Consider the following 26,968-nt stretch of genomic DNA (forward strand, 5'->3'; position numbering starts at 1 on the left):
ATTACCTAGATAAATCTATTACTTAGATTTATGTGGGGAGGGTGTAATCCCTCTCAAGCAAGAAATTTTACGTAACAAAAACATGCTGAACCCTATAAAAAGGCACGAAATGGATGATTCAATTGGGACCACCCCCTCTGAAAGTGATCCGTAAATCCACCCCTGCTGGCACAATAAACAGACTGGTTGTTGTTTCCTTTCCATTCTTATCTTATGGATCACTTAGTTTTAACACACCAAGTATTACGTGCTCATTTTTCATTTTTTAGTGTGCAGCACTTCTAGCCACTCTCTCTTTCTCGCCGAACTTGAAGCACAAAAGAGAAGGTGGCGACGCACGCATCGCGCAGCGCAATGAGGAGGTGGAGTGGCCACACAGCTGCAGCCAATGACAGAGTGGCGCGTATCACAGTTGCAGCTGTCGTGGCCGTCACTGGGATGCGTTGTACAAATGTGTGTTATCCGGACTGAGCTAGTTGCTGCCCTCAACTTCGGCCTCTCCCCCCTCATTGAGTCAGTCACCCTTCAGCCTTCACAGACAGTAGATGTGTACGCATGGTGCTCCTTAGACCTCGGTTCTGCGCTGCTCGTTGCATCCTGAAGCAGTCTGCTCACCTCCATGCCTTATCGGGCACTCGCCTTCAAGCGCACTTCCTTCCTCTTCGATTGCCCTTCTTAAATCTGGGGGACCTTCATTCACTGCCCTAGATGTGGCGATGCTGAAACTCTAGAGCATCGGCTTTGCTTATGCCTTGCATTCTCCTCACATCTCTCTTTCTGTCCACTCCTTGCTCATTCTTTCTCTACACCTTATAATCCTACTTTTAATACCAAACCAAAATAAAGCATAACAAAGTGTAAAAATGTTTAGCAGGAGTAAGCAGTGCCAGTGCACCTACTGCACATTTGATTAACTTCGTAAATCGGCTATCTCATCCCTTTTCATTTTTTATTTTCCTAATAGCGGTCGCAGAAGTCTAACATCCTCATCCTGCATTTGGCAGAATGCACCTAAATATATCTGTTTCCCTTACCTGCATCTCACTTTTGTAGTTTTATGCAGTGCAACACTAGTGCACTAACTGTAAGTTAAGCTTAACAGCTTGAGCTTGCCTAGCAGCTTATACACACCTCTGACACAATCTGGAAACCCCTTAACTGCAGCAATTTTCCACATGTGAAAAACTCACCGGGATTTCCTGTGATAGAAGTTTGTGCTTGTCTTGTTCAGGAAGTATGCGCTGTAAAACAAATGCAGACACTTCACGTTCCTCCAGAACTCCAGCCATGAACATTACATTCAGCGTAGAAACCAGGACTGCATCAGCCGGATCCAGTGACATGAGTTCATCAAGATGAAGTTGCATGCCGAGACATCCACAAAAAAGTTGCCAGTGCGCATTGATCATTCCTGGCTCTTGAGACCACAGACGATAAAGAGGCGGGACTTCACCTAGCAAAGAAACAGCAACGGTTGGCATTAATCGCACAGCGTAATGGCAGAACACAACATGAAGAGTGTTCCAGAGTGAGACACAATTGCTACATGAAACAGTGCTAAAGACATTTAGCATTTTCAACACACAAAGGAGTTGTCAGCATGCAGTTCTACAGTATTGTGAGCACTTTTCGTGAACTTCACCCACATCTGTGATTATCCATCATCACCCTTTGCTTCACGTGAACTTCATCCTCTTTTGTGAATGATCATTACAACGCTCGTTCGTGAGTTCGATCTTCGACACCATTATTGGCAGTGCCAGTAAAGCTTGGTCACCCAGCTTACAAGTGGTGGAGGTGCTGTTGATCCCTGTACGGCTCAATTGACACCCTGCAGCTACACTCTGGTCGAATCCTGCTCAGCCAATCAGCCAGGATGGAACATCTCGATCAAAATCCCCGTTCGGGTTGCCGTGCCTGCTTCCTCCCTAAATGGTGTGCTTCCTTCCGGACCCGAGGCTTCTACTGGCCCTGCCCACACACACGCGTCCAATGGTACGCTGTCAGGTCAGCCTACCTGGATTATTACCACCCGGCAGCGCGATCCTCCCATTTTTCCTGGCCTCCCCGGCCACGACGTTGAGCACCGGCTGGAGCAGTATGAATATGCTAGCGCCTACAACTGTTGGGATGCTTCGACCAAACATTTGAATGTCCAATTCTTCTTGAGCCATGTAGCCAAGACCTGGTTCGTCGACCATTGGGCCGCCATTCCTGACTGGCCCCAGTTTACCACTCAGCTTCGTCAGATCTTTGAAACGGTGACCACCGGCCCTGCTGCTTACGAAAAAAAATTAGACGCCCGTGTGCAGCTTCCCGGGGAGAGTTACATGTGTCGTACATTGAGCACGTCCTGGCCCTTTGCCAGTGTGTTAACACTGTCATGCCTGAAGCCGACCGGGTCCACCATGTTCTAAACAAAATAGCCCCCTCCCCCCCCTTGCCTTAAGCACTCTCGCCACTCAACACCCCTCATCTGTTGTGGACATTCATACCACCTGTCAGCACTTAGATGACCTCCAGTCACACCGCCTCCCGGACACCTGGGACCATCGTTTTCCCACAGACGCTGACTCTGTGCACTGATTAGATCGATCATCCGCAAAGAACTGAAGAGCTATTACCCAGAAACTGTTCCCTCTGCTTCCCACCCTGCCAGTTATTCAATTTGCATGCCGTAGTCAAGGAGGAACTCGCTTCTGTAGTGCCAAGCAACCGTTACATACCTACGTATGCTGAGGTTGCTGCTCCCCCTATGCAGCCTTCGAGCTCCAGTCCTCCGCAGCCTAACATAGCCGCCGTATCGCATCACGCATCTGCTCCTGTCTCCGTCCCGCCTCCTCTTACTCCGTGGCGTTCCCGTTCACAGCGTCTCGAAGAAGTTTTAATTGCAATCTCCAAGCCGGCCTCTAGCTCAATACGAAGAAATGTCGGTTTGCCTCAAAATCCATCAAAGTCCTTGGGAGTATCGTCAGCAGAGATGGTATTAGGCTTGATCCCGACAAAATTGCTGCTATTGTGCATTTTTCCCGGCCATCCTGCCTTAAAGATTTGCATAGTTTCCTCAGACTAGCGTCTTATTTTCGCCACTTCATCCATAATTTTGCTTCTACTGCATCCCCTCTACATCGGCTGCTTTCTACCGGCATGCCGTTTGACTGGACTCCCGACTGCGCAACTGCTTTTCAGAAGCTGAAGCGAATTCTGACATCAGATCAGGTTCTGTGCCATTTTTATGAAACTTTGCCAACCATTTTGCACACTGATGCTAGTGGCTGCGGCATCGGCGCCGTGCTTCTCCAACAAGATTCAGCCAGCGAAAGGATTGTCGCTTATGCCAGCCGCTCGCTGAATCCGGCTGAGCAGAACTACCCTATAACAGAACAAGAGTGCCCTGCAGTTGTTTGGGCTGTTAAAAAATTTTGCCCTTACCTTTACAGTCGGCATTTCGCGGTAGTCATTAATCACCACGCTTTGTGCTGGTTCTCATCCCTGAAAAATTTAACTGGCCGGCTTGGACACTGGATTCTACGACTTCAAGAATTTCAGTTCACATAGACTTACAAATCTGGCAAGAAGCAGCTCGACGCCGATGCCCTTTCTCGTTGCTCCCTTGTCGCACTGTGACCTAGTAATTCTCTGAGTACTTGCATGCCCGCACGTGCAAATGATTTGCCCATCCAGGATGTGAATACCGCGTCGAGTGCTGCCTTTCCGACATCCAGCATGATCTGGCTTCCGCCCAGCAATCGGACTCGTACTGTCGCATGCTGATAGATCGACTCAACGGTACTTTGCTAACTCCGAATTCTCGATTGCGACGCCAACTTACGAAATTTAAAATGCAGGGCAGGCTGCTTTATTGGCATAACCACAACCGTTTCAGTGAACTGTGGTGTCAGTTCCCCGTTCTCTTCACCACCAGATCTTGCATGCCTTCCACAACGATCCCACCGCTGGTCACCTTAGCTACCATAAGACTTACGACAGAATCAAGAGCCGCTTTTTCTGGCCCGGTCTCTCCACAAGTGTTGCCAAGTACGTTGCCTCTTGTGTGCCATGCCAACGCCGTAAACTATCCTATCACCTCCAGTGGACCTATTTCAACTTCTTCCCTGCCCTTTTACACCTTTCGAAGTTGTAGGCATTGACCTATAGGACCCTTTACTGTTGACCGCGGCGGGAAATCACTGGATCATCATAGCTGTGGACCATCTCGCCCGGTATGCCGAAACCGCAGCTATACCGTCTGGTTCCGCTGCAGAGATAGGAAGCTTTTTTCTGCGAGACATTATTCTGCGCCACGGAGCTCCTCGTGTCCTCCTGTCCGATCGCGGCAAGTCTTTCCTCAGTGCGATCATGGCCCAAGTTCTTCACGCCGCCAACACTGTTCACAAGACAACCTCCGACTACCATCCGCAAACAAATGGTCTCACCGAACGCTTTCAGTAAACCCTGTCCAATATGCTATCCATATACATTGGCTTTCATCACAGTAACCGAGATCGCTTGCTTCCTTTTGTCACCTTCGCATACAATATTGCAGTTCACTGCACGATCTGCTACTCTCCATTTTTTTTGGTTTATGGTCAGTCCCCTACATTCATCCTGGAAGCAACCTTCTTCTCTGCACCTGTTCTCTCTGCCCCACCCTCCTATGAACAATTCAATTCACATATTGCCCACTGTTGCGAACTTGCCAGACTCAACACAGAGGCCGCACAGACTGCGCAGAAAAGCAGCTACGACTCCTCTCACCGTGTGGTGTCATTCAATCCCGATGATGAAGTCTTGCTCTGGACGCCTACCCGCACACCAGGCTTGTGTGACAAACTTTTCAGTTGGTTCATCGGCCCATAAACGGTGCTCGAACAAACTTCACCAGCGAACTATCGCATAGTCCCAGCGTCTCCTGTCAATGACCGTCGCTGTCGTGGCACTGAGATTGTGCACGTGTCTCGGCTCAAGCCCTTCACCCGTCATCCTTTCTCCCTTTAAATCCTGCGACCAGGATGGCTGCTTTCGTCGCGGGGGGAGTGTGAGCACTTATTTGTGATTATCCATCATTACCCTTCGCTTCATGTAACATCCTCTTTTGTGAATGATCACCAACGCTCGTTCGTGGGTTCGATCTTCGACGCCATTATTGGCAGTGCCAACAAAGCTCGGTCACCCAGCTTACAATATACACTGCTATGTAATGAATTCTTGAGTGGCATGGGGTTTAAAGGACTGTAGACACCTAATTTTATTGCGCATTTTCTTCTGTCAAATGATACGTTAGACATTAGAATACATGAATTACCAGGTGGTATTTGCCTAAAACTGCTAAATAAGTTATAATTGAATTTCTTCTTTTATCCTGTTTCGGTTTCATCGACCGAACGATGACTATGACGACAAGCTGATGTTTTGGTCACTTGATCCACTGCAAAAACTAATATAATAGTTAATATGTAGTTTTAATTCACTATGACTTTTAATCCAGCCTCTTCCAAGACCTGGAATGACAAAGAAATGACCTGTCAGCAATTACGCAGCAGATTTTTTATGGCTCATGTGACCTAAACAATAACTGTGCGTCACAGTCGTCGTTCTACTGATGAAACCGAAACAGCGTCAAGAAGAAATTCAATTGCAGATTATTTAGCAGTTGTACATGAATGCAACAGGGTGCTCCATGTATAACAATGTCTAACGCATCGTTTGAAAGAAGAAAACATGCAAGCGTCTATAGTCCTTTAATACTAAGCTGCTGATTATCACACAAGTCAGCAACATGCACTATTAAGAGTTTACAGTGCTTCAGTTGCACTCACAAGCAAGACATATTACAAAATTCTCATCAGCATCAAAATACTTTTGTACCACCTTGCATGCAACTAAAATATTTTGCTAGCTAGTTTAATACCTCAAATCTGGCATGTTGTGCAACAGGAATGATAAAAACTTGCCTTCACACCTAGTGGCAAAGATAACTGCCATGCTGGTTCATAGTTATGGCATTTAGGTGCAGAGCATGAGTCAGCACATTCAATTCAAGCCGTAGTAATCTGATTACATTTTGACTGAGACAGGCAAAATTCCCATGTACTGAAATCTCAGCGCATGTTACAGAACACCAGGATTTCTGGATAATCCAGAGGATAGTTGAGCACTGTTCACTAATGTGCACCTTAAAGCCCACAGTGGCGCTTTCACATGTAAAAATCCATTAACCTAGTGGCAGAACCAGTTTCCATGCTCACAAGTCTTACTCCATCTAGATCGGCAGACTGCTCGATAATATACACAGCCACCAGAGACTCACCATTGAAAGGAAAAGATGTAGACATGACATCTACGTCTTGAATTCCACTGGCTCCAGGGTATGCCACATGCTCTGTGACAACCACAGTGTCACTGCCACCAAAGAGGGACCAATACATCCTGCTTCGTACAGGCCGAAAGCAAATGTGCGCTGGCGGTACCTGGCCATCTCTGGAACGCAATAAAAAAGCACAGAGCTAGGTTCAGAAGGCTGGTTCCAAAGAATACATATTTTGTCACCTTACAGCACAAAGCACATTTATCAAGTTTTTTATCTAGAATATTTTCACTTGTCGCATGCCAGGCCATGCACCGATGGACAATGACGTGCCTTCTTGTACACATCCCACATGCCAGAGGTTTGGCACACGCAGGAATTGGTTTTGCTGTGTTGTCAGCTAGAAAGCCACAGAGTGGTAAAACAAATAAACACATCACCTGCATGGCAAATGCGTCCCCAGATACGCCAGCCAATGATCACAGGGCCATCCAATGAAAGCAACAGGGTGGGCTAAACTCTCTTCACACTGGCCTATTACTGGCATTCCAACACTTCTCCACCTCCTCAGCAGGCAGAGAAGTGCTAACATCTCCACATAATCTCACTGCTCTCTACAAAATACACAGGCCCCCCCAACCCCCAAGGGGTTCAGTGCCAGCTTGCAAACAAGAGAGATTGACAGCAAAAAGCTAGCCTGAGCAAATATATGTGATGGCCTTCAGCTTGAGTCGGCCAGCAATACACAGCTTTTGTGTCACAGGATGATGCAACATCTGCTGGGCAGGGCATAGTCCTAACCACAAGAGACCAAGTTAAGGCGATAAAGGTCATAGATTAACCCTTTAATGCTCAGTATTGTGAATTTGTGACATACTGGTTGCACAAACGTGCACTATTAAAGGTGCACTCAAGAGGAATCTAAACTCGTCTTTTTACTGCGGGAGCTCTATCTACACGTTCCGGGCATTCTTAGAAACTTCGAATTATTGTTCTGTGCGGCCGATTGCCCTAATTAAATCGGATCAAGCATTCCGGCTCCCGCCCTTTTTTTGAACTCAACGCGGTAGGTAGGAGAAGTCCACCAACTCGTCAGCCAGTCCCGCAGCGGCTTGCTGCTCTGCCATCAGCGGAGTGATACATAAATCACAAGTCCACGTGTATTTTTATTTCCGGAGGCCTAATTTGTGGCCATATTGTCTGTGACAAACTGTTTACTCACAGAAACCTAAAAAACAAAACAAAATCGAAAGCGAAGCCGCCACTGGACTGGCTGAAAGGCACTCCACGCGTTGGTTGACTCCGCCTACCTACCGCGTTCAGTTAAAAAAAAAGGCGGGAGCCGGGACGTTTAATCCGATTTAATTTGGGCAATTGGCCTTACAGGATAATAATTTGAAGTTTCTAAGAATGCCTGGAACGTGTAGATAGAGTTCCCGTGGTAAAAAGACGAGTTCAGATTCCTCTTTAAGGCGTAAGCCTTTCTTGGCTCATGAGTGGCGTGGACAAAGTTGTAGACGGACGTTGTAGACGGAAGTTGCAGACGGAAATCATCCGCAAAAGTGTCAGCACAAACTGCCAATCATAAGTTGTATGGTAATTAAAATAAAATTAACGTTAGAGTTGATTAAGCAACAGTTGATAAGTAACATATATGTAATATAGTAAATAGTAAAAAATAGTGATAGATAGTGATGATATCTATGGATAGTGACAGCTAGTGCTATAGATAGTGGTAGTGATAATGATACTTACTGATAGTGTTAGGCAGTGATAGTGATGAAGACAGTGATGATGATAGCGACAGTTGGTGATAGCAATGATGATTATAGTGGCAACAGCGATAAGTAATAGTTGGTTTAGTGATGATGATGACAGTGGCAATGATGGTAATGATGGTAAAAAATAAAATAATTAGGAAACAATTTTAAGGAACAATAAAACTAAAAATAATAAACAAAGATAACAAAATAAACAAAAATAAAAATGGAGGGAGAAAAAGAAGAAAGGGAAAGGCTTTTTTTACTACATGGAGCTCGTGTACAAAGTTTGTCCTCACTCTTCAGTGGTTTCCAGTTAAAATGTTAGGCGTTACTGTGAGGAAGCTGTATAAAGAAAAAGGGGGCTCAAATGTGCAACTTCCAGCCATTCTTTGACAACTCATCCCCTATTTTGTGACAACTTCTGCAGCACAAATAGACCTTTGCAGGTAAAAAAAAATTGCCTACTGCCACAGGGCCTTTGAGCTTGGTAGAGGCCTTCATGCTAGTTTTTCCCACAACTCTAGATTAGCTGCACAATGTGGAGAAAATGCCCACTGAATTCACGACACACCAATTTTTCAAATATTAGTGGTACTAACAAATTTTTTATGAATATGGGTACATTAGCTAGCATAATGCAGAGGTAATGATTTTTTTCTTTGTTCTTTCATAATTTGGGCATTAAAAAGTTAAGAAAAATGGGGGTAATACTTAATACTTATCAGCCGTCTGTAGTTCCCAAGAAACAGGAAGCACGAGAATGTTTTTGCAAAAAATGGTTGTTTCAACAGTGCCTCCATCTTTGCATCAATTCTGCATGCCGCAAGAACATCGCTTTACAAGCAGTTTAAGTGCATGTGGAAATGGTTTCATCCATTAGCATAATTCTTGTTTGGCTTCTGAATCTGACTCATACATTTCTTCCAAACTCTATGCCTCATTCTTTTCAGTGAATTACACAAACTTCATCCTTTTGTGTCTCAGCACACCTGCAATTTTTTAGTCTTTCCAAATACAAAGAGAAGGCGGCCCTCACAGGAAAGACAGAAAAATACAACCCATATATATTTTCTGTGCACCAATTACAAGGTGTCGGCAGACTGCTGTTAACTTGCTAACAATGTCAGGAGGCATAGCTGTGCAGCTGAAAACTGCTGTAGGCGCTAACCGTGGAAGGTGCATAGAAAGTAATCTAATGGTCTTTCTGTATGAATAAATGCTAAAAATTACCGAAATGTACCATGGCACATTATGCTGCCATAAAGCATAAAACACGTTAGCACTTCACAGTATGACATAGGTATAGACAAGTGTAAGCACATTAAAAATTAAACATATTACCTTCATGCTACAAAAACACTAAAAAGACGAAACATTATGCTAGCAAAAGATAATGCTAAATGTTATTTTTCTTGCTGATGTTCCCTGTAATGGTTTTAAATGCAAACCACGCACTTGATCGTATAAACTGTTTCACTCAAAACTAAATAATGCAACACATCCTTAAGCCATAAATTCAAAAAGGTTCGGCAAGCAATGTCTGAAATTTCCAACAAACCTGATGTGACCGTTTTTGTCCTTTAAAAGATTGGCAAGCACTGAAGTGTTCAGATTTTAAGCTAGATTAGGATTTGATAAATAACAGAGGCTTAAATTCACAGCATTTTTATCACAGCTATAAAAGTAGGCCCCTTCAAAAGAAGCTTAAAGAGTTGGTGCTCGCCCTGTCTACTGTTTGTTTTCGTCACTTTTCTCGCACCATTTGCATATCATCAATACCACCAACTAGCTCAAACCAATGTCTTGCTAGGGCCCTTGGTTTGGGCAAAGCACAACTTCACCCGATTCTTGCCTCCTAACAGATTTCTTAACAATGGCGTTAAACCCCATTTGTACCCAAAAATGCGCCTTCTGGAGCATGTATGTTTTCCATTGCACAAAGCTGAAGACGCCGCACAAAAATCAGAACATATCTTCTACTTATTCCAAAGGACTGTTTTCGTTGAACTGGTCATCTTAAACCTCTTTTGAAGCTTGTTATCAATGACGCAGCTTAATTTGAAGAAAATTTTAAAGGTATGTTTTGGATGCGAGAAGCCAAAACACAGCTACTGACCAGACATCACACTGGTATCATTATATCAAGCAATACCCATGCTAATGACATCTAGCTCCAAGGCTCTTGTGCATTTAAAATAAACCCTCTTGATGTTGAATGGATGTTTTCATAGTCTACAAGGCAGGCAGATCTGAAGTACTGCGTAGGAGACGTAATGTATGCAACTAAATAATTATAACAGATGAGAAAGATATGATTTGGTCAACCTGACATTTTCTTGTTGTTTGTGAAATAATGTGCACAAAACAGGGCATTTTATGTCCAGCACAAAAATGAGTGCTTATATTAAGAAGTTTTTTAAAGGATAAAAGCACCCGAAAAAACTCAAACTATGAAATTTTTTTGCTTAGTAGCCCAGTTTGTACTTGAATTTGAGTTCAAAGAAAAATAAATATATAACCAAGTTTTGACTCGTCAAATTCCGGAAAAAAAAAAAATAAAACCCGAAAACGAAGGGCCCTACATAAAAGGTGTGAAAAATCCCACAATATTTTATCCTTGGCATAATGGTTCAGGAGGACACCAAAGACAATGCTATATATTGATCAACTGCTTTCTCTAGACCACATTCACTATGTTTCACACACATTTAAAGGTACATTTTCACAACAGTGCCTCCAAATACACTCTCAACATAACTTGGAACATAATCTGTTGCATTAAGTAAAAGCCTTGATGGGCCAATTTTTGGTGGTATTTGCTGTGACAAAGCTGTATTTGGCTTGAGATGGTGTTGGCAGCTTAGATACCAGTGTGGGCCATTGGTTGCACGAAACTAGCGATCTATAATTCCCACAAGTGCCGATGGTATCACATGGAGTCTTCTCTATTTCTTTGTTTACAGACCAAGTTAGAGTCCTCCAGCACTATTGAATGGTCAATATCTAGGGCCTTACACAATGTTCTGTAACTGTATCGTAGCAGCTCTGAAAAATCTCGCACCTCAACCGCTGGCTCGTTTGAGGTGAAACTGTGCATGGAGCTTGCATATTGTGGTAACTTTTGTCTCGTAATAAGTTTGACAATGGTACTTACCTGGTTCGGCCATGCACAATGCAAACTCGCACTCGTCTGTGCCGATATCGACTAACCGAAAGCCGCCTACGTCAGGTTTCTGCCATCAAAGGACTCACATACCTTGCAACACTCACCTCTCTGCTTTTGAAGTCATGGCGCTTTCCTCTAGCAATGACAGATGGCGCCACCGCTGCCTTTCATCAGAAACTCTGCGCTGGCGGCTTTCGCTCCCTCGATCTCATCGCAGGCTATTCTGGTTTCACATCTTGTGCAGCTGAACCACATAAGTATCATTGTAAAACTTGGTACAAGGCAACAGTTACCACAACACACAAGCTTTCTGTGCAGTTTTGCTGCAAAGGGGCCTCCAGGCAAGGCAGGAGAATTTTCCAAAGCTGCTATGATAAAGTTGCAGAGCACAGTACACCTGGTGCTAAAACATACATCCATGTTCGATAATCACTTCAGTGTGCATTCAAGGAGGTTTCAAGGGGCACTAAACTCTGTCCAATTTAGATATTCTAGTTTGTGAAACAAATTTTGTTAAATATTTTTTTTCATTTCATGACATATACGAAAATATTGTGCTCACACGTATCAAGATACAAGGCGTCAAAGATCATGAAAGAAAAGATAATTAGTAAACACTGTACCCCATTTCACACTAAGCATGCAACACTGCCAAAGCTAGTACTTCATTCGCGCCGAAATAGTAGTTTGCAATCAGTGAAAATGAATGCTTGACTACACTCACAAAGCAAATAGCCTCCACCGTGGCAATGTATGAGTACCGTGATTTGCAATGTCTAGCGTGTCCTTTTATACCACTCTATGTTTTCATCCAAACCATCTTCCAAGCCTCAAGAAAGAGGAGTGATACGAGGTGGAGCGGGCTTTTGTGAATTACTTGTGCAGTTTCCATACTGTTGCACACTAAGCATGAAACACATAGGCTTTGCATTTTATGAAACTTGGGTAGTGACATAACAGAAGATACCTTGCTTTGTCAATGCAGTCAACCATTGAAAATTGAAAATTGGTTTTGAGGAAAGGAAATGGTGCAGTAACTGTCTCACATCGGTGGACACCCGAACCAAGCCATAAACAAGGGACGGAGGAGGAAGTAAAAGAAGAAAGGAAGAAAGAGGTGCTGTAGTGGAGCGGAATAATTTCAACCACCTGGGGACCTTTAACATGCACTGCCATCACACAGCACACAGGTGCCTTTTTGCATTTCGCCTCCACTGAAACGAAGCCACCGTGATCGTGTTCGGACCCGGGTAGTCTCGGCTCAGTAGCCAAGCACCCTAACTACTGAGCCACTGCTGCGGGTCACAGTCAGGCGTTCACAACTTTTTTTGGTGCAGACTAAGCCAGCATGAACAGGGGTATTAGCTCTGGCAGTGTTGCACAGCAACTATGAACCAGAGTGCAGCTATCTTTTTGACATGTCCCAAAGGCATTAGCACTGATGCAGCCTCCTGGGAGTAGTACCCTTATAACACAAACCGTACGATAGGCAGTGCCATGGGAGCTGTCACACATGCCCGCATATTTTATCAAGGCTATTGTACTCTACTTCAAAGCACACCTAGATAATAATGTATTATATCGAGGCTCACCAGAAAAGTGCTGATGTTGGCCCTATAGAAACTCCACATTTAGAAGCTTTTTATTCTGCAGGTTGTGAAAGCCACAAAATCTGCAAATTGTTGTGACATATGATTGTTGACATATATTTGATGCAATAAACAAATGCCATTTATTGTGTAAACTAAAGTTTCTTCCCTAATACAGCCACCTTTTTTTTTTTTTTTCAAAGCTTGCACTGAAGTTTTGCCGAGAAAAATTGCAATGACAATACCAAGCTGACACCCTGGACGGATGTACCCCACAGCGGCTGAAATATTAAATGTCACAAAAAATCCAAACTTAGAAATTGTTGAAGTCCACTATGATGATAATAAATCCTCAAACAAATATGGCTTCACCACTGATAAGATTATTCTGCATATACTGGCATTGAGGTGCTTCATCAAATAGTGATGAAGATGTATTAAAGCAATACATTAAAATTCAACCTGTGCAGCCAGTTAACACTCAATGTTCTTCAAAATCACCCAGTTTTTGGGCCATTCCTCAAGTTCTGTACAAGTGCCCACAGAAATGTAGTTTTCCTCATTGCCCCAAGGCACAACCTGATAGCAAAGGATGCACTGTGCAGGTAATGCAGTGCACTGCAGATAACTCTCTCATGAGTGTGGCTACACACTTAGGCAGCGAAAAAAAATCAAGCATTTATTAGCTTCCGTGTTGATAAAACTTCTGTGAGCACTTTCACGTGGCTTTATGCGAAAGTCAGCAGCTGCTTTTGCATCCATTTCTCTTTGCTGTCATAGTCATTGGTTAAGCACTCCACACTGTCATAACATGACTCTTACAGTGCTTCTTCCATTGTCTCCCCAAGGTAGATCTCCCTGCGGTGAAGTATCTGGAGAAGAGCAGGAAATGCAGTTGCATTCTTGTAAGAGCGAAGGGCCAGGCACCAGCTGGCATGGTCTAATCCTGCAGGTTTCCTCAAACAGCAGGCTTCATACTGCAGGTCATAGCTGTGAACGCCTTCAGCCAAAACATCCAGGCTAACCCCTGTGTATCTTGCCACAGAAATGTCCGGAATAGGTCCCCAGCCACGCTGCTGAATAATTCTCGCTATTTTCCGGAAGAGCAACCTACAGGGAATACGCTGATGAGCCGGAAAACCTGAAAAACATACATTAGAAACACTTTCTGCTCAAGCCATACTGTGCATTTAAACTGCACCTACACACCCATGCTTGCCAGCATGCATAATTTTTTGCATGATTCACAACTTTCCAACTATCCTATGTATGTTTGTCACTCCGAAGCAGTCCTTCACTTGTTACGTCAGCTTTGCGTTGGAACTTCTCTGTGTGCCTGCCTATTTGTTCGGGTGATCCCATCAAATTGTTGGCACTAAGTGTAACCCACACACTTATGACATTAGAACTCACTCTATAGCAATCACACAAGTTAAAATCAACCCTGTGTAAAAACACATCACCTGCAGCAAACAATGGTTTCAGCTTTAGTTTCCAAAAGTGCTAGGGGAAAAAAACCGGATACTTCTGGATTAGCTAGAAAGCACATAAACAGAAAGCAGCAAGGTCAACGTAAGTGGGACACTATGTAATACCCTCAGTGTTCCCTTGAAGAAAACGCACAGGCTAGGAAATAAATACCATCCGAACTGCTACAAAGTAAGTGTTGGAAAACATGTCCTTTATAAAAGATACCCTTGACAAACCACAGCACATTTAACCTGCACATCAAGATTCTCCCAGCGTAAGCCCCAAGTGAGTGCACAAGTGCTATCTCATTTCATTTGAAATCAATGCAGCCATTTTGGCTGCAATATTTAGGCACATACTAAAGAAATGCAAGTAATTGCCATGTCACAGTCCACACATCAACTGAAATAAGGCTGACAGATGTAAAGTAACTACAGGAGCATGCAACTGCCAAAACAATATTCCCATTGCTCTACCTTTCACTTGATACAAATTCACACAACTCACAGACTGCCTGCAAAACTACCTCTACATACACTCTCAACCTAACACAGCACAAGTGCTTGAATCTTTCCTCTCTTCCTCAACATGACAATTTCAACTGGCTTGGGTGCCTGGATATTTAACCATCCTCACCAATGCGCGTGCTCATGTGCTAGCCCGAGAACTCCCATACAGAGTACCAGATGATGACTCTGTCATGGCCCTACTGGTCACCTTCACTTACCAAGTACATTTGGCAGGGCATGCTACTCAACACAACCCTCCATCACATCCTGTACTCAGACGCCAAGTCAACTTGCTGACTGTGTGTTGTGCAGCATGTCTTGCAATGACTTCAAGCCGCAACTTCTACCACTCAATTTTTCTCCTTCCTCTGGACCACCATAGTGCCTCACATTTTCCCATATGATCTGGCAATGCTGGGACATCCCAAACTCACAACCCATACCCAATCACATCATGGCCACTGGCCAGCTGGTGCAGGCTCTTAGAGAATAATATACGGGTATTTACCTGCTGCAGATAAGTCGAACTTTTTATTTTCACTTTATCAAGATCAGAAACTTCTGAGCACAGGTTTAAACAACAAATCTGTGGAACAGCCACATCTGATAAAATGAAGCTTTGACCAGCTTTGTTCATAGATAATATGCAATATGTATTTAGAACTTTTTATGTCTGCAGATCACTTCCAGAAAGTACTGTGTCTGAGCTCATGTCACAGTAAGTGCCTGAACACCACAGTGGCATCATTGACTCATTTTAATCGCTCATCTGTAATTCTATGTCATGGAGAGACTGGCAGCAATGTTTTCCAGATTTCCAAAAACACCATAAAAATCCATTCACTCAGTAGTTCGCACTTGCCATTCTGGATGCAGCAGGCAACATAACCAAGAAAACTACATCACTGCAAGCATGTATTTCAAAGCCGCAGTCATTGACAGTGAAAGTGGCTTGATCAAATGAAGTTCAAGAGCTTGAATTTTACATTAATTTCACATATTCAATGCACTGACAGGAACAAACTATTACTGTACTGCATCTTTCCTTGAGACACTGCTCTCTTTTCATGTACCAAGCATAGACAGCTCTCATATGAAATAGGTGCACCAACAGACTATACTACTGTACAAGGTGGGCATGGAAATACATACCAATAGCAGTGTGAAACTCACGAAGATGCTGCTCCCTTCTGACAGTATCATTGCCTGAGAGACAAGCAAACAGTGGAAGATGCAGAGTAGCCAGACCTAAGTGGGAAGCAAGGGCCACAGGATGGTATGCACGGGTTGTAAAAGTCCTAATGTCCAAATGTAAAGTGGAAAGGTACAGGGCTCCCATGTTGAAAATGACAAAGTCTGTATCCTGGCTCAGCAAAGCAAAGCATTCTGGATGCCAGTGAGCATAACGAGCAGCTTCCAAGTCGCATTCTTCTACTGCATAAAACACCTAGAATGGGATACACATAACTGTTGGTAAACATCCACTGGTAGCCACTGAAGCCCAAAACTGCTGAATGCTTAGCATACCTTGCATGATGTGAAACACTTCACGACAAGCCATAATGTGTAGGCTGTGCCATTGGGGCAGCAGTAGTCATTTGCATCATTCCCTGTCCATGTACCAGATCGCAGCCTTCCAAATGTCGCCTGAATGTCATCCAAACTCCTCTGGCGCCGAATGCGCCACTCTTCAACTTTTGAGCCAGAGATATATCCATCAAAAAAGAACACCAAGTCAATAGATTGCTCTTCGAATGCTTGAACAAAGCTACGCTGAAATTTTAAAAAAAGAAAACAGCATAATGAGAAACAGCCTTTCGATCATCTATACTGATCACTACCACACTTTCTACCACAATGCGCCATTTTTAACAACACAGAAAGGCAAAACACCTCACAACGCAGGCACATACATGCATGCACACGCCAACTAAATAAACATGCATACAAATGAAAAAAACTAAACAAAATGCATAAATCCAGTTAGCATCAGCATTCCATGAAGAGAGCCACACTTAATATCAGCAACATCAAGTTCCTCCACCAGCCTAGGCTTTTCTGCATAGCACACACGCGTAACACAAATTAAACATGACCTTTACCACTTTTATTCTTTTGTCACGCAGCTTCACTGCTTTCCTTACACTTTGTGACTCAAGGCGAACCCACACTAATGAGTCGCAAATGTTGTGCGACCGATTTCTGGCAATTAGTTATGGCTTCCAAAGTACTAGGAAAGTGGGGAGAGAGCATAGCAAATACATTTAAACCTGCCACGCGATATCCGCGACTCTCTAGTGTGAACCTGTCTTTACAGACACCTTCATTTTAGACTGTGGCTAATACTGCCTTTTTGTTTCTTTTTTTTTCAGTATTTTTCTTGTTTTATGGAGTGCTTTGCGAGGGGTGAATGTTACAATATCACGACACTGGTCGCAGAACAAGCATCAAACTGCATTATCATGTCCCCCAAGGCGGATTCACACTGGCGAGTCGCAAACAATTGGTTCTTGGGTAAAGGAAATAATGCAGCATCTGTCTCACATACCGGCGGACACCTGAACCGCGCCGCTGTAAGGGAAGGGATAAAGGAGGGAGTAAAAGAAGAAAGGAAGAAAGAGGTGACGTAGTGGAGGCTTCTGGAATAATTTCGACCACCTGGGGATCTTTAACATGCACTGACATCGCACAGCACACGGGCGCCTTTGCATTTTGCCTCCATCGAAACGCTTCTGCCGCGGTCGGGTTCAAACCCGTGTGCTCTGGCTCAGTAGACGAGCGCCCTAACCACTGAGCTATCATGGCGGGTTAGCGTCGTCTGACCAATTTCCGGCAATTAGTTACAGTTTCCGAAACACTAGGAAAACTTGGAGGGAGCATAGTAAATCGATTTAAACCTGTCGCACGACCTCCGCGACCCGCCAGTGTGAACCTGCCTAATGCCTCCTCTACTTTGGGATGCCTGACACACCGTCGCGCGGCTGTCGCGCGGCGGCGCGGCGGCGCTGTGTTCTGACACCACAGTGCGCCCCGCCAGCGCATGCATGCCTGCACAGTGTGTGTCTTAGCCTACTCAGAATGTGGATTAACATTGCCACCTGTGCTTTTTTTCAGCGCTCCACGTGCTACTGTGGCTTCTGTGCTTTACGCCACTGCAGTGCTGAGTCTAACCGCAGCTGAAGCTTGTAACAACCAGTCATGCGGTGTTGCTGCGTGGCCTTTTGCATGTCAAGCCAGCGCAAGTAACAACCTGGAGTTTCTTTCCACGAGATCTCTGCAGACACAGCACTTCGGGAACAGTGGCTAAAAGTGATATCAAAGAAGAGCTGGCAACCAAATTCAACATCGAATTACTCAGCTGTCTGCAGCCTTCGTTTCCTTGATGAGCACTTTCGCAAAGACACAAAGAGACACATGTTGAAGGCAGGCATTGTGCCAGAATTCCGCTGAGAGATCTCCTTCAACTAACGTAGAGACATTGACACAACCAGGCCGAAATGCGTATGCCATGAGGTCGTTTGGCACGCAGACCGACGAATGAAGCTCGTCAGCGGCTGTCTTGCAATGCAAAAAGTGGCGCCAGGAAGAAAAAGCCTTGAAGGCACAAAATGAACGGCTCCATACTAAGGTTGACGTATACAAGAAGGAGCTTGAACGGATGAACGAAGTATGCCATGTTAGCAACTTTCTTCGCATAGTGAAAGACTCGGAACTAGCGTGCATGAAGGCCAAAATAATTCTGGATCAAGTAATTAATTATAAGGTCAAGAGGCCTATATAGTCAGAAATGACTATTAGGCAATGCACGATTTTGCCCCATCTCTCCGCAAAATCTTACGAACACTTCAGAACCGAGAAGCTGCTCGCCTTTCCATGCAGAAATACATAGAAGTACCTCGGAAGTTACTCAGGCGAAGCTGAGTTCAGCAACCTCGTCAAGAGAAGACTGAGCGCCAAGTTTACAAGTGTGGGACCCACAGTGGAGTTTATGACCAACATGTAAAGCCGCCCACAGACTTAACACGAATGACTGAAAGCATGGACTCGACTGCTGTCAGCGCAACGAAGCGACAGTCATCGGGTGCGAGATAATGCTCTCGGTATGTTTACGGTGGCTTACGATAGCTGGTGCACAGCTCGCTTTGACTGCTTTTTCGCCTGTGCCTGATCGCCGCGTGGACAGCGCCCTCGTCACGGAGATGTTTCTACGCTTTTTGCGCGCTGATGCGCAGCGCTCGTTGCGGTCTTCTTATCGTAGGAACCAGAAATTGCGCGCTAAGCTGCCGCGGTTCGCTCCCCTTGCGAGTTTGATCCAAATGCTGCCGATGTAACAAAATTTGTTGTGAGAAGTGCGATGCGCTCCAAAGTCACACGTATTCTGTTGTATCAAGGACATCAAAAACACATGCTTCCTCATTTCCTCACTCTTCCACACTGCGCGTCGGTTTACTTTTTCAGAACAAGTTACCTCAGTGTCGGTGTCGTGCTCCTTCTATTTCGCTCTGGAGATCATACATGACGAGGCGTGGCAAAAGAGTTACGCATTTCCTGAGCATGAAAGCAGTTGGATGCAATTAATTTCAAATAAGTACATGTAATGTCGTAATAGAGAACAGTGTTGAGAGATAAATTCCAAAGGATCCTGCTGCCCTGTACTGGTGACTATTGCACTTTGGAATATTCTGTTTAGGTTTTTACTGCTGCCACACCGTCAATCGCGGGCTGTCTTTAGGTCACGTTTAGAAAATGACTCGCATGCCTCCCATAGTGACACAGGCTATTAGTGGCGTTGTAGCAAATAGGCCTTGATTGATCTGGGCTACACGGGGTTTTTCAGTGAGCTGAAAACATTTTGTCACGTCTGCAGCATTTGGATCAAACTCGCAAGGGACATGAGCTGCGTCAACTAGCCCGTAATTTCTGGTTCCCGCAACAAGAAAACTGCAAAGAGTGTTGGCAGGGCTGTGGAGGCCCCATCGGCGAGCAAAAAGTGCAGAAACACCCCCGTGACGAGCGTGCTATCCACGCACGATCAGACACAAGTGAAAAAGCAGTCGAAGCGAGCTGCGCACCAGCTATCGCAAGCCATCGTAAACATACCGAGAACATCATCTCATAACGATGACCATCACTTCGTGGTGCTGACGGCAGTCCGGGCCACGTGTTCCGTCATTCGTGTTAAGTCTGTGGGCGGTTGTACAGGTGGTTTGTTTTAGTGGATGTCAGCAACTGCCAACAGCATATTCATCAGAACAATCCCGACGCGAGACAGTTTTCAGATCCAGAACCTCGACTTCACTGGCTGGAGGTCGTTTTTCTAGAGTATATAGAAATCCTGAAAGAAGCAAGCCGACCAGAGAACTTCTTCACCAAGGAGACCTATCATGCTCTAGTTCTCACTACAGTCTCCAATGTGCAATGCATACAGTTTCTCTTGAATGAGTGCAAGTTCCTGTTAGTACTCACAAGGAAATTCTCAAGTGATCCAATAGAGTCACTTTTTGGCTTTCTGAGACGGAGTGCAGGCTGAAATGACGCCATGGACTACGAAGTGCTGCTTGTAGCCTGGAGAAAATTCTGAAGACTGGAATAGTCTTATCATCCGACCGAAGCAGTGTAAGCAGCTCCACGTCATACTGCTCTTCACAGGGTATTATGGGAAGTGAAATGAGGGGCAGCACAACAGCTGTCCGTGTGAGCATTAACTGGGCACAACAAACACTGCAAGAAGTCTGCTTGTCGTCGAAGTCATTTTTGCCTACTCCAGATATAGCAACCATTGCACTCGTTGGGGAGGTTACATATCTCGCATAGTGAGCGAAAAAATTGCTTGTAAAAACTGTGTGGCTCTATTTAGGAAGCCAAAGGAAAACTCTGGAATGGATGGATTCATTTCCCACCAAGACAGGGGTGGCCTCCACTACCCAACACAAAAACTCGTTACAGTTCTTTATGGTCTGAAGAAATACGTGGAGATCATGCATTCAGACCGAAAAGCTCTCCTGAAACTTATGCAGCAGTGCTTGCAGCACAATGTGCGTGTAATCACAGGCTTGCCTCTGTTGAAATGTGAAAACTGCAACAACGAACACAGGAAGGCTTTTGTACAGTTCATATACAAAAAATTCATGAAGCCACTATTTTCTAACCATGCATTGGACATAAGTGACAGAAATGCAGTGGCTAAAATGTACCAGAATAAGCCGCTGTCACGCAAAGCACTGAAGTTTTGAGGTGCCTGCATTTAATGGCTGTTAACTATGATGGTATTTATTTCTTCAGTGAAATGATTTTCATGTGACTTCAGAACTGAAAAACTGTGATAAGAAAGCTTGGAATAGGGGAATGCTTTTCTTCCCCCACACTTTCCTTGGTTTCAATGGTTGCTGGCCTCTACCATATGTACATCATAACAATCCTGCTCGTTCCCCTACCCTTGTTTGTGATTGAAGTCATTTTTCTGTTTTAGATAGATACTAATTAGCTTTTAATACTCTGCATTTTATTCATAGCTGGGACTGCTGCTAATATGAATTAACAGTGTGAGATTTATTGCTGCCATAAACTGTATACTCCTTTTTCTTCTCTGTTTATATTTTTCTCAGAATTATGCGCTTGAAAATATATTTAATGCTGCTTTGTGGTGAGGAATTTTGTTTTTGATGTTGAACTACTTTTTGATCTCACTCTTACGTAGCTGTGATAACAATGTGTTTTCTCCTGCATGTACTGCTAGCTGATGATGCTTTGCCAGCTGCACTTGTGCAGCAAATAAACATCGTGCCATTTTTTGCTTTACTTTCCAGTCTTCAAAAATTGACTTTTTTTTCACACTGCTGAGCCCTGCAAACCTTGAATTGCAATATTCTCAACAGCTGAGCGCTGCAAACCTTCCGAGAAACCGGCGCAATGCTTTTCTGCGGCGGAGCCAGCGAAGCGTAGTGTCAGAAGCTAGCGCCACCTCGCGGAAAGCCGAAAAAACAGCGGTGCCAGGCGAACGATAGAAGCGCGCCCGACGGGCCAGGCATCTCAAAGCAGAGGAGGCGTTGACCCGCCATTACCCCTTGTTATCCCTTGTCCCTAACAAGGCCTAGCAAACAAGGCTTGTCATTAAGTAAATAAATGAGCTGCAACCAACATGTTACACTTCAAGAACAATGTTTCTCAGAACTTCGTTTCCAAACATTGCTTCTACATTTCTCAGCCCTCATCATTCTTAAGCCACACATGCAACGTGCACTCGATTGCTCATGGCTCAATGAGCTTACCACAAGTGCTGACAGGTGTATCCATGGGCCAGCAAATATGAAATCATGTGTTCCAGTGTAAATCCATCGGATTAAGCTCAAGCCGTCCACCACTATTGTGGGTTTCGTGCCTGGAGGGCATGACCTTGAATGCTTCCGTGCTTCATTTATAATATTCACCGTGGTGCACCCACCAGGCACGGAATGTTCGATGAATGACTGTAGGCCTCGCACTCCCATGCTATCTGCAAACTTAAAAAGGTTATCAGAAGGTTAAGGAATTTTATGGGTTTTAAACACAAGCACATCACACTGATTGTGTATCTTTGGAAACTCGCGTAACATGGGTTCTAGAGAATGCAACTTTCCCAGGCTACTTCGTACCTTAGCTAGGGCCCAACCTGACGTCCCCTTACCACAAAGTACCAGTAAGCCTTCCTCGATCACCTGTCCCAGTGTATAATTAATTGATATTATATTGTTTAAATTATATATTATAATATATTACAATATTTTTATAGTATATTATTATGTGGAGCAAGACCTACTGAACCTGCACATTTCGCACTGCTCCAGAGCGCATCTTTTAGTCCATGCGTTTTGCCGCTAGGGAACAGCAGCTACGGGCGGCTTGGCGCTACACTTAACCTGTTGATCAAGATGGCGTCAGTATTTTACTTCAAGGATGTAATAGTTTTGTCATTGGTCTACGTTGTGAGTATTCATCATTCATCCATTGCCTAGCGAAGATGCCAGAGAGTCTCACGCCTGGCATGCGCGCAAACAATATTCACCGCTAGGATTTGAAGAAATGTCATATTTGCATCGTTCATTACTAGGTTTCAAAATAACAAGACATGACTAATACATAAGGAGGCAGCGAGAGAAATCATTTGTCGAAAGCAGACGATGATGATCATGACAGACGAACAGGTCAACCGAGCGTCCTCAACGGCCAAAAAGTTAACGAAAGTTGGCGCACGCACTCCCAAAGGACCCCGCCAAATGTGCAGGTCTCTAGTTCCGTAGGTCTTGACGTGGAGGCCAGATGTCAGGAACGTGATGACCAATGCCAGCGCGAGCACTCTGTCCCGCGCCACATGCGCCACTGCCACCTTCATCGTCTTCGTGAAGCGGAAGCTAGGCCACTGAGCGATCGTCCCGATCAAATAAAATACACAGATGAAGAGACGCGCGAAAAGGTGGTGGGCTTGAGTATTGAAAAACGCAGACTATTATAAGCTACCCTATAGTCTGTGCTTGAGCCACGGAGCAATACTATAAAGGAGGTGAAACTCCCGCCAGCGCGAGCGAGCGCAGGCGACCAGATAAAGTCACAATTGTATGCGCCGACGGGGCCGTATGCAGTGGCGGCGCCTCGTAGAAGCCGCAGCGAAAAAAAAAAAAGTGCAGCGCCCGAGCAGGCGGCTCCGGCGAGCGCTCAAAGCAGACGACAAGCAGAGGACACAGGTGTTTGCTTCAGCGGGCACGCCATGACGTTGTATTTCTGCACCCTTAGGCCAAACATACAGTTCTTGTCGGTGTCTGTTCGAGGGCCGTAATACTAACAGCGCTCCTACGCGCAGTGCGGCCTCCTTCAGAATTTGCTAGACTAAGATGGGACGCAGGTGTTTTGTTCGAAATTGCAAAAGAGGTTACAAGTGTTGCAGGGAGAAGGTGAGCAAGGTGAGAAGTTGTTGCCGCTTGTTGCCTTCTCGGCTGACGTACTGTAGTCATAAACGCTGCGCCGTACGACGCCCGCGTTCTCCTCCAGCAGATGAAACTTAGCGTGGTCACATACTCGACGAACGTGAAGGCATGTTTGCCTTCGACAAATGCCAGCAGCGCTTATACCCATCCAATCAAAGTCATCGCGCGGGAGTCAAACAATAGCCCAGCGTACAACCAGAAGCTACAGATTATCTTATAGCGGTTATGGAAAATAACGCGTTTTATTTTTTACTGTGCTCAAATGGTTGAAGCGTAGCACCAGTTGCTCTTCGGGCTACCAGCGGTAAAGAAGCGGTAAAGAAGTCAGGGGCGCGCGGCCGAACGGGAGCAACACGCTCGACCGGTTGCCACTAGGCAACCGAAACGGCCGCCAGCATAATAGTGGCGCCACGGGCTTGTGACCTTTTATGGTCGCCGCAGACAGCGGAGTTTCCTCTCCTATATAGTCTTTCTCCGTGGCTTGAGCCCAAGCAAGCAAGCCACGATGAAGGAGATTGGCGAATGATTCCTGGTCCACGAAGCTTCCGGGCCACATATCGCCAGGAGCCGCCAGTTGAGGCCCTTGGACGTACCTAACGCCAAAAGCAGGGGGCGGTGCCCTCACATGTGGGCAACGTCTCGGGTAGGTTGGGTCGAAAGGTCGGGTTATTGCGTCGGCTGCAGTTCGCCGTGTCAGGAGATCGGGACGGGGGAGAAACGGCGAGGTCGGTTTGGTTCTGACAGGCTGTGGCACGTCATTCGAGTGGTGCGGACCAGGGGCACATGGCGGCCAGCCGAAAACACATGATGACCAATGGTAATGAGATGACTTTAATGGCCGCCGGCCTAGCGCGAGCGCTGCGTCGTTGTTGTTGCCTCAAAAGCGATGGCACATACGCACAGTGCAGGATCGGCCAATGGTGCGGGACGGAGCGCCACTGCCAGCTTCGTCCTCTGTGCGACAATCTTATATTAAGGCATCTTTGTTGGGCCCAATGGTTCATATTAGCGCACATAAAATAGTACATAGACAAGTCACAGTAAGGAGATGAATAACATCACTGACTAGCAATTAACTGGTTATTGTTTATGCAGAGTAGACATATACAGGGCGTTCCATATTTACCTGTCCGGGCTGTAAAAAATTATCCTGTGCAAACTACTTGCTTGTTTGGGCTCAAGCACAGACCATACGGTAGCTTATGATAGTCTGCATTTTTCAATAAATGAGTTAAACGTCGGAACTTGCCTAAATTGTCCGGCATCGGTGAAAAACTGCAGTCTGCGCGGAGAATTTTCGTCTAGGCGAGCGGAGCAGCAGACTTGACAGGGTGCGCCGTCTGGGGTACTGCGAGACCTACCCTAGCTCTGAGCTGGGATACTGGTTGCGTCGCAGTTCGCCAGATGGCGCAGCTTCTCAAATCGGCTATCCTGCTCGCCTCGATGCAAATTGTACACGCAGGCTACTCCAGTTTTTCACCGATTCTTGGCAGTCCTGGCAGTTCCGAAGTTAAAATATTTATCTAAAAATGCAGACTATCATAAGCTACCCTGAGGTCTGTGCTTAAGCCGAAATAGATCAGTGGTTTGCACAGGAGAATTTTCTACAACCCGGACCCTGTATATAGGTGTGCTGCTAAGATATTGTCAGCGACAGCCAAGCCTCATGTCAGCTGCAGTCAAGCTATAATTAGCAAGTAAAATAACAACCGGTGAAGAAAGAAGAATGAGAATGGTAAAAAACATGCAACAGGCAAACAAAAATGAAATCAACAGGATGTAGAAGCATGCAATTGCAAGTAAGGAAAAGATGGAAGTATGAAACGGGGATTAAAAACAGGTAAAAGCAACCAATGTCAATGACTCGACAGGCTGCGACGAATAAAATGATAATGGGAATAAAACCAAAAAATGGCAGGCCAAATGCAGATTTCCTTGAAAGACAATGTAATGGAAGGGGGTGGGAATGCATGCATCACTTTTCATGCGAGTGAAAAAACTTCAAAAATTTCCTTCACACGCTTGTCCTTGCATCTTTGCAGCATGTCGCACTTTTCGAGCAAGGGGCTGCAGCCACGCGTATACAGCAGAAGTTACTCCCTCTAGGCAATTTAAGGGAGGAGGCACGCTGACATATGTAGCCATTAATGCATCTTCCCACATGGTCAACATTAAGAATGGCCACACGACAGAGGAGTGTTGAGGACGATTCCTGTTCAGCACTCAACAAAGCACTTAGCATGCTTTTTTGCAACACTTCTGGTGCAACTGATCGTTGGTGTTGGCCTAGCTGCAAAGCCTGCCTAGCTTGGCAGCAGGAAAGGCTAATGTTCAACTGGTGTTCTCTGCGCCTCATAAATATTATACACGTGTAAACATGATTCTTTCAATGACACCCTGTGCACCTGTGAAGTGCTAGCAGGTGTGTTCGGCACTTCATGATAGCCTGGCAGCCAGCCACCAAAGCCAATATATAATAGAGGAACAAACCTAATAATCAAGAAAAAAGTATATTTTCAGAGCTGTCTATGACTCCATTCAAAGTGCCTGCAGGTACTCCTGACCATAGGATTTCTGAATGCATCACCAGAAAATTGCAACAGACTGTCTCAATACAGTACTGTAAAAGAATCCAAAATCAGAAAAGAGCTAAAAAAACAAGTGTTCCTTGGAATGATCCTGTCATGGTTCTATTACAGCAAAACCTCACTGATGGTTGACCTGAATTTTAGGATGATACAAAATTAGTAACTCCTGGTCATAAGAGATTACATACTATTGGGTACAAATGCTTATGGAAAGCAAGTGAGCAGAACAAAATTTATTTCGGCCCTGTCGCACAGACCAATCACTCGAAATGCCTGCAGCCAGAGGGAACAAGCATGCTCAATGACTGGGACGTGAGGAAGCACAAGAATAAATTTGTTCTTAAGCACACAAATCATGTAAGCTTATGCTGCTGGCAGTACATTATGTTTTGAGATGATGATAGCACTTTCTCAAGCAATGGTGGACGACACATGGTGCAACCCTACACGAATTTCAGCAAGCATTTTGCTAATGCAGTCACCTGCTTGATGGAGGACACAGAGCTTAAAAGGATGCACTAGTAAAGGGAGAGCACAGAATGAGCATTGACCTGCAACTAGCACATTTTACTGAAATATATGCTGGCATCATGACAAAGAAAAGGAAAACACAAAGTAA

At 45.0% G+C, this 26,968-nt stretch overlaps 1 protein-coding gene across 2 annotated transcripts in view; it reads right to left on the minus strand.

Moving 5' to 3' along the window:
* Positions 1–26,968, minus strand: part of LOC144113493 (constitutive coactivator of peroxisome proliferator-activated receptor gamma-like) — a 48,533-nt gene that overhangs the window by 16,767 nt on the left and 4,798 nt on the right. For both annotated transcript variants that reach the window (XM_077646586.1, XM_077646587.1), the window contains exons 2-7: positions 22,073–22,303; positions 16,332–16,577; positions 15,957–16,251; positions 13,648–13,966; positions 6,311–6,480; positions 1,191–1,453 (exon numbers count right to left, since the gene is read on the minus strand). In XM_077646586.1, the coding sequence (XP_077502712.1) occupies positions 1,191–1,453; positions 6,311–6,480; positions 13,648–13,966; positions 15,957–16,251; positions 16,332–16,577; positions 22,073–22,291 (1,512 nt within the window). In that variant the 5' untranslated portion in view covers positions 22,292–22,303. The remainder of the gene's footprint in view (positions 1–1,190; positions 1,454–6,310; positions 6,481–13,647; positions 13,967–15,956; positions 16,252–16,331; positions 16,578–22,072; positions 22,304–26,968) is intronic.

Source organism: Amblyomma americanum, chromosome 1, assembly GCF_052857255.1.
Source record: "Amblyomma americanum isolate KBUSLIRL-KWMA chromosome 1, ASM5285725v1, whole genome shotgun sequence".
NCBI classification, from domain to species: domain Eukaryota; kingdom Metazoa; phylum Arthropoda; class Arachnida; order Ixodida; family Ixodidae; genus Amblyomma; species Amblyomma americanum.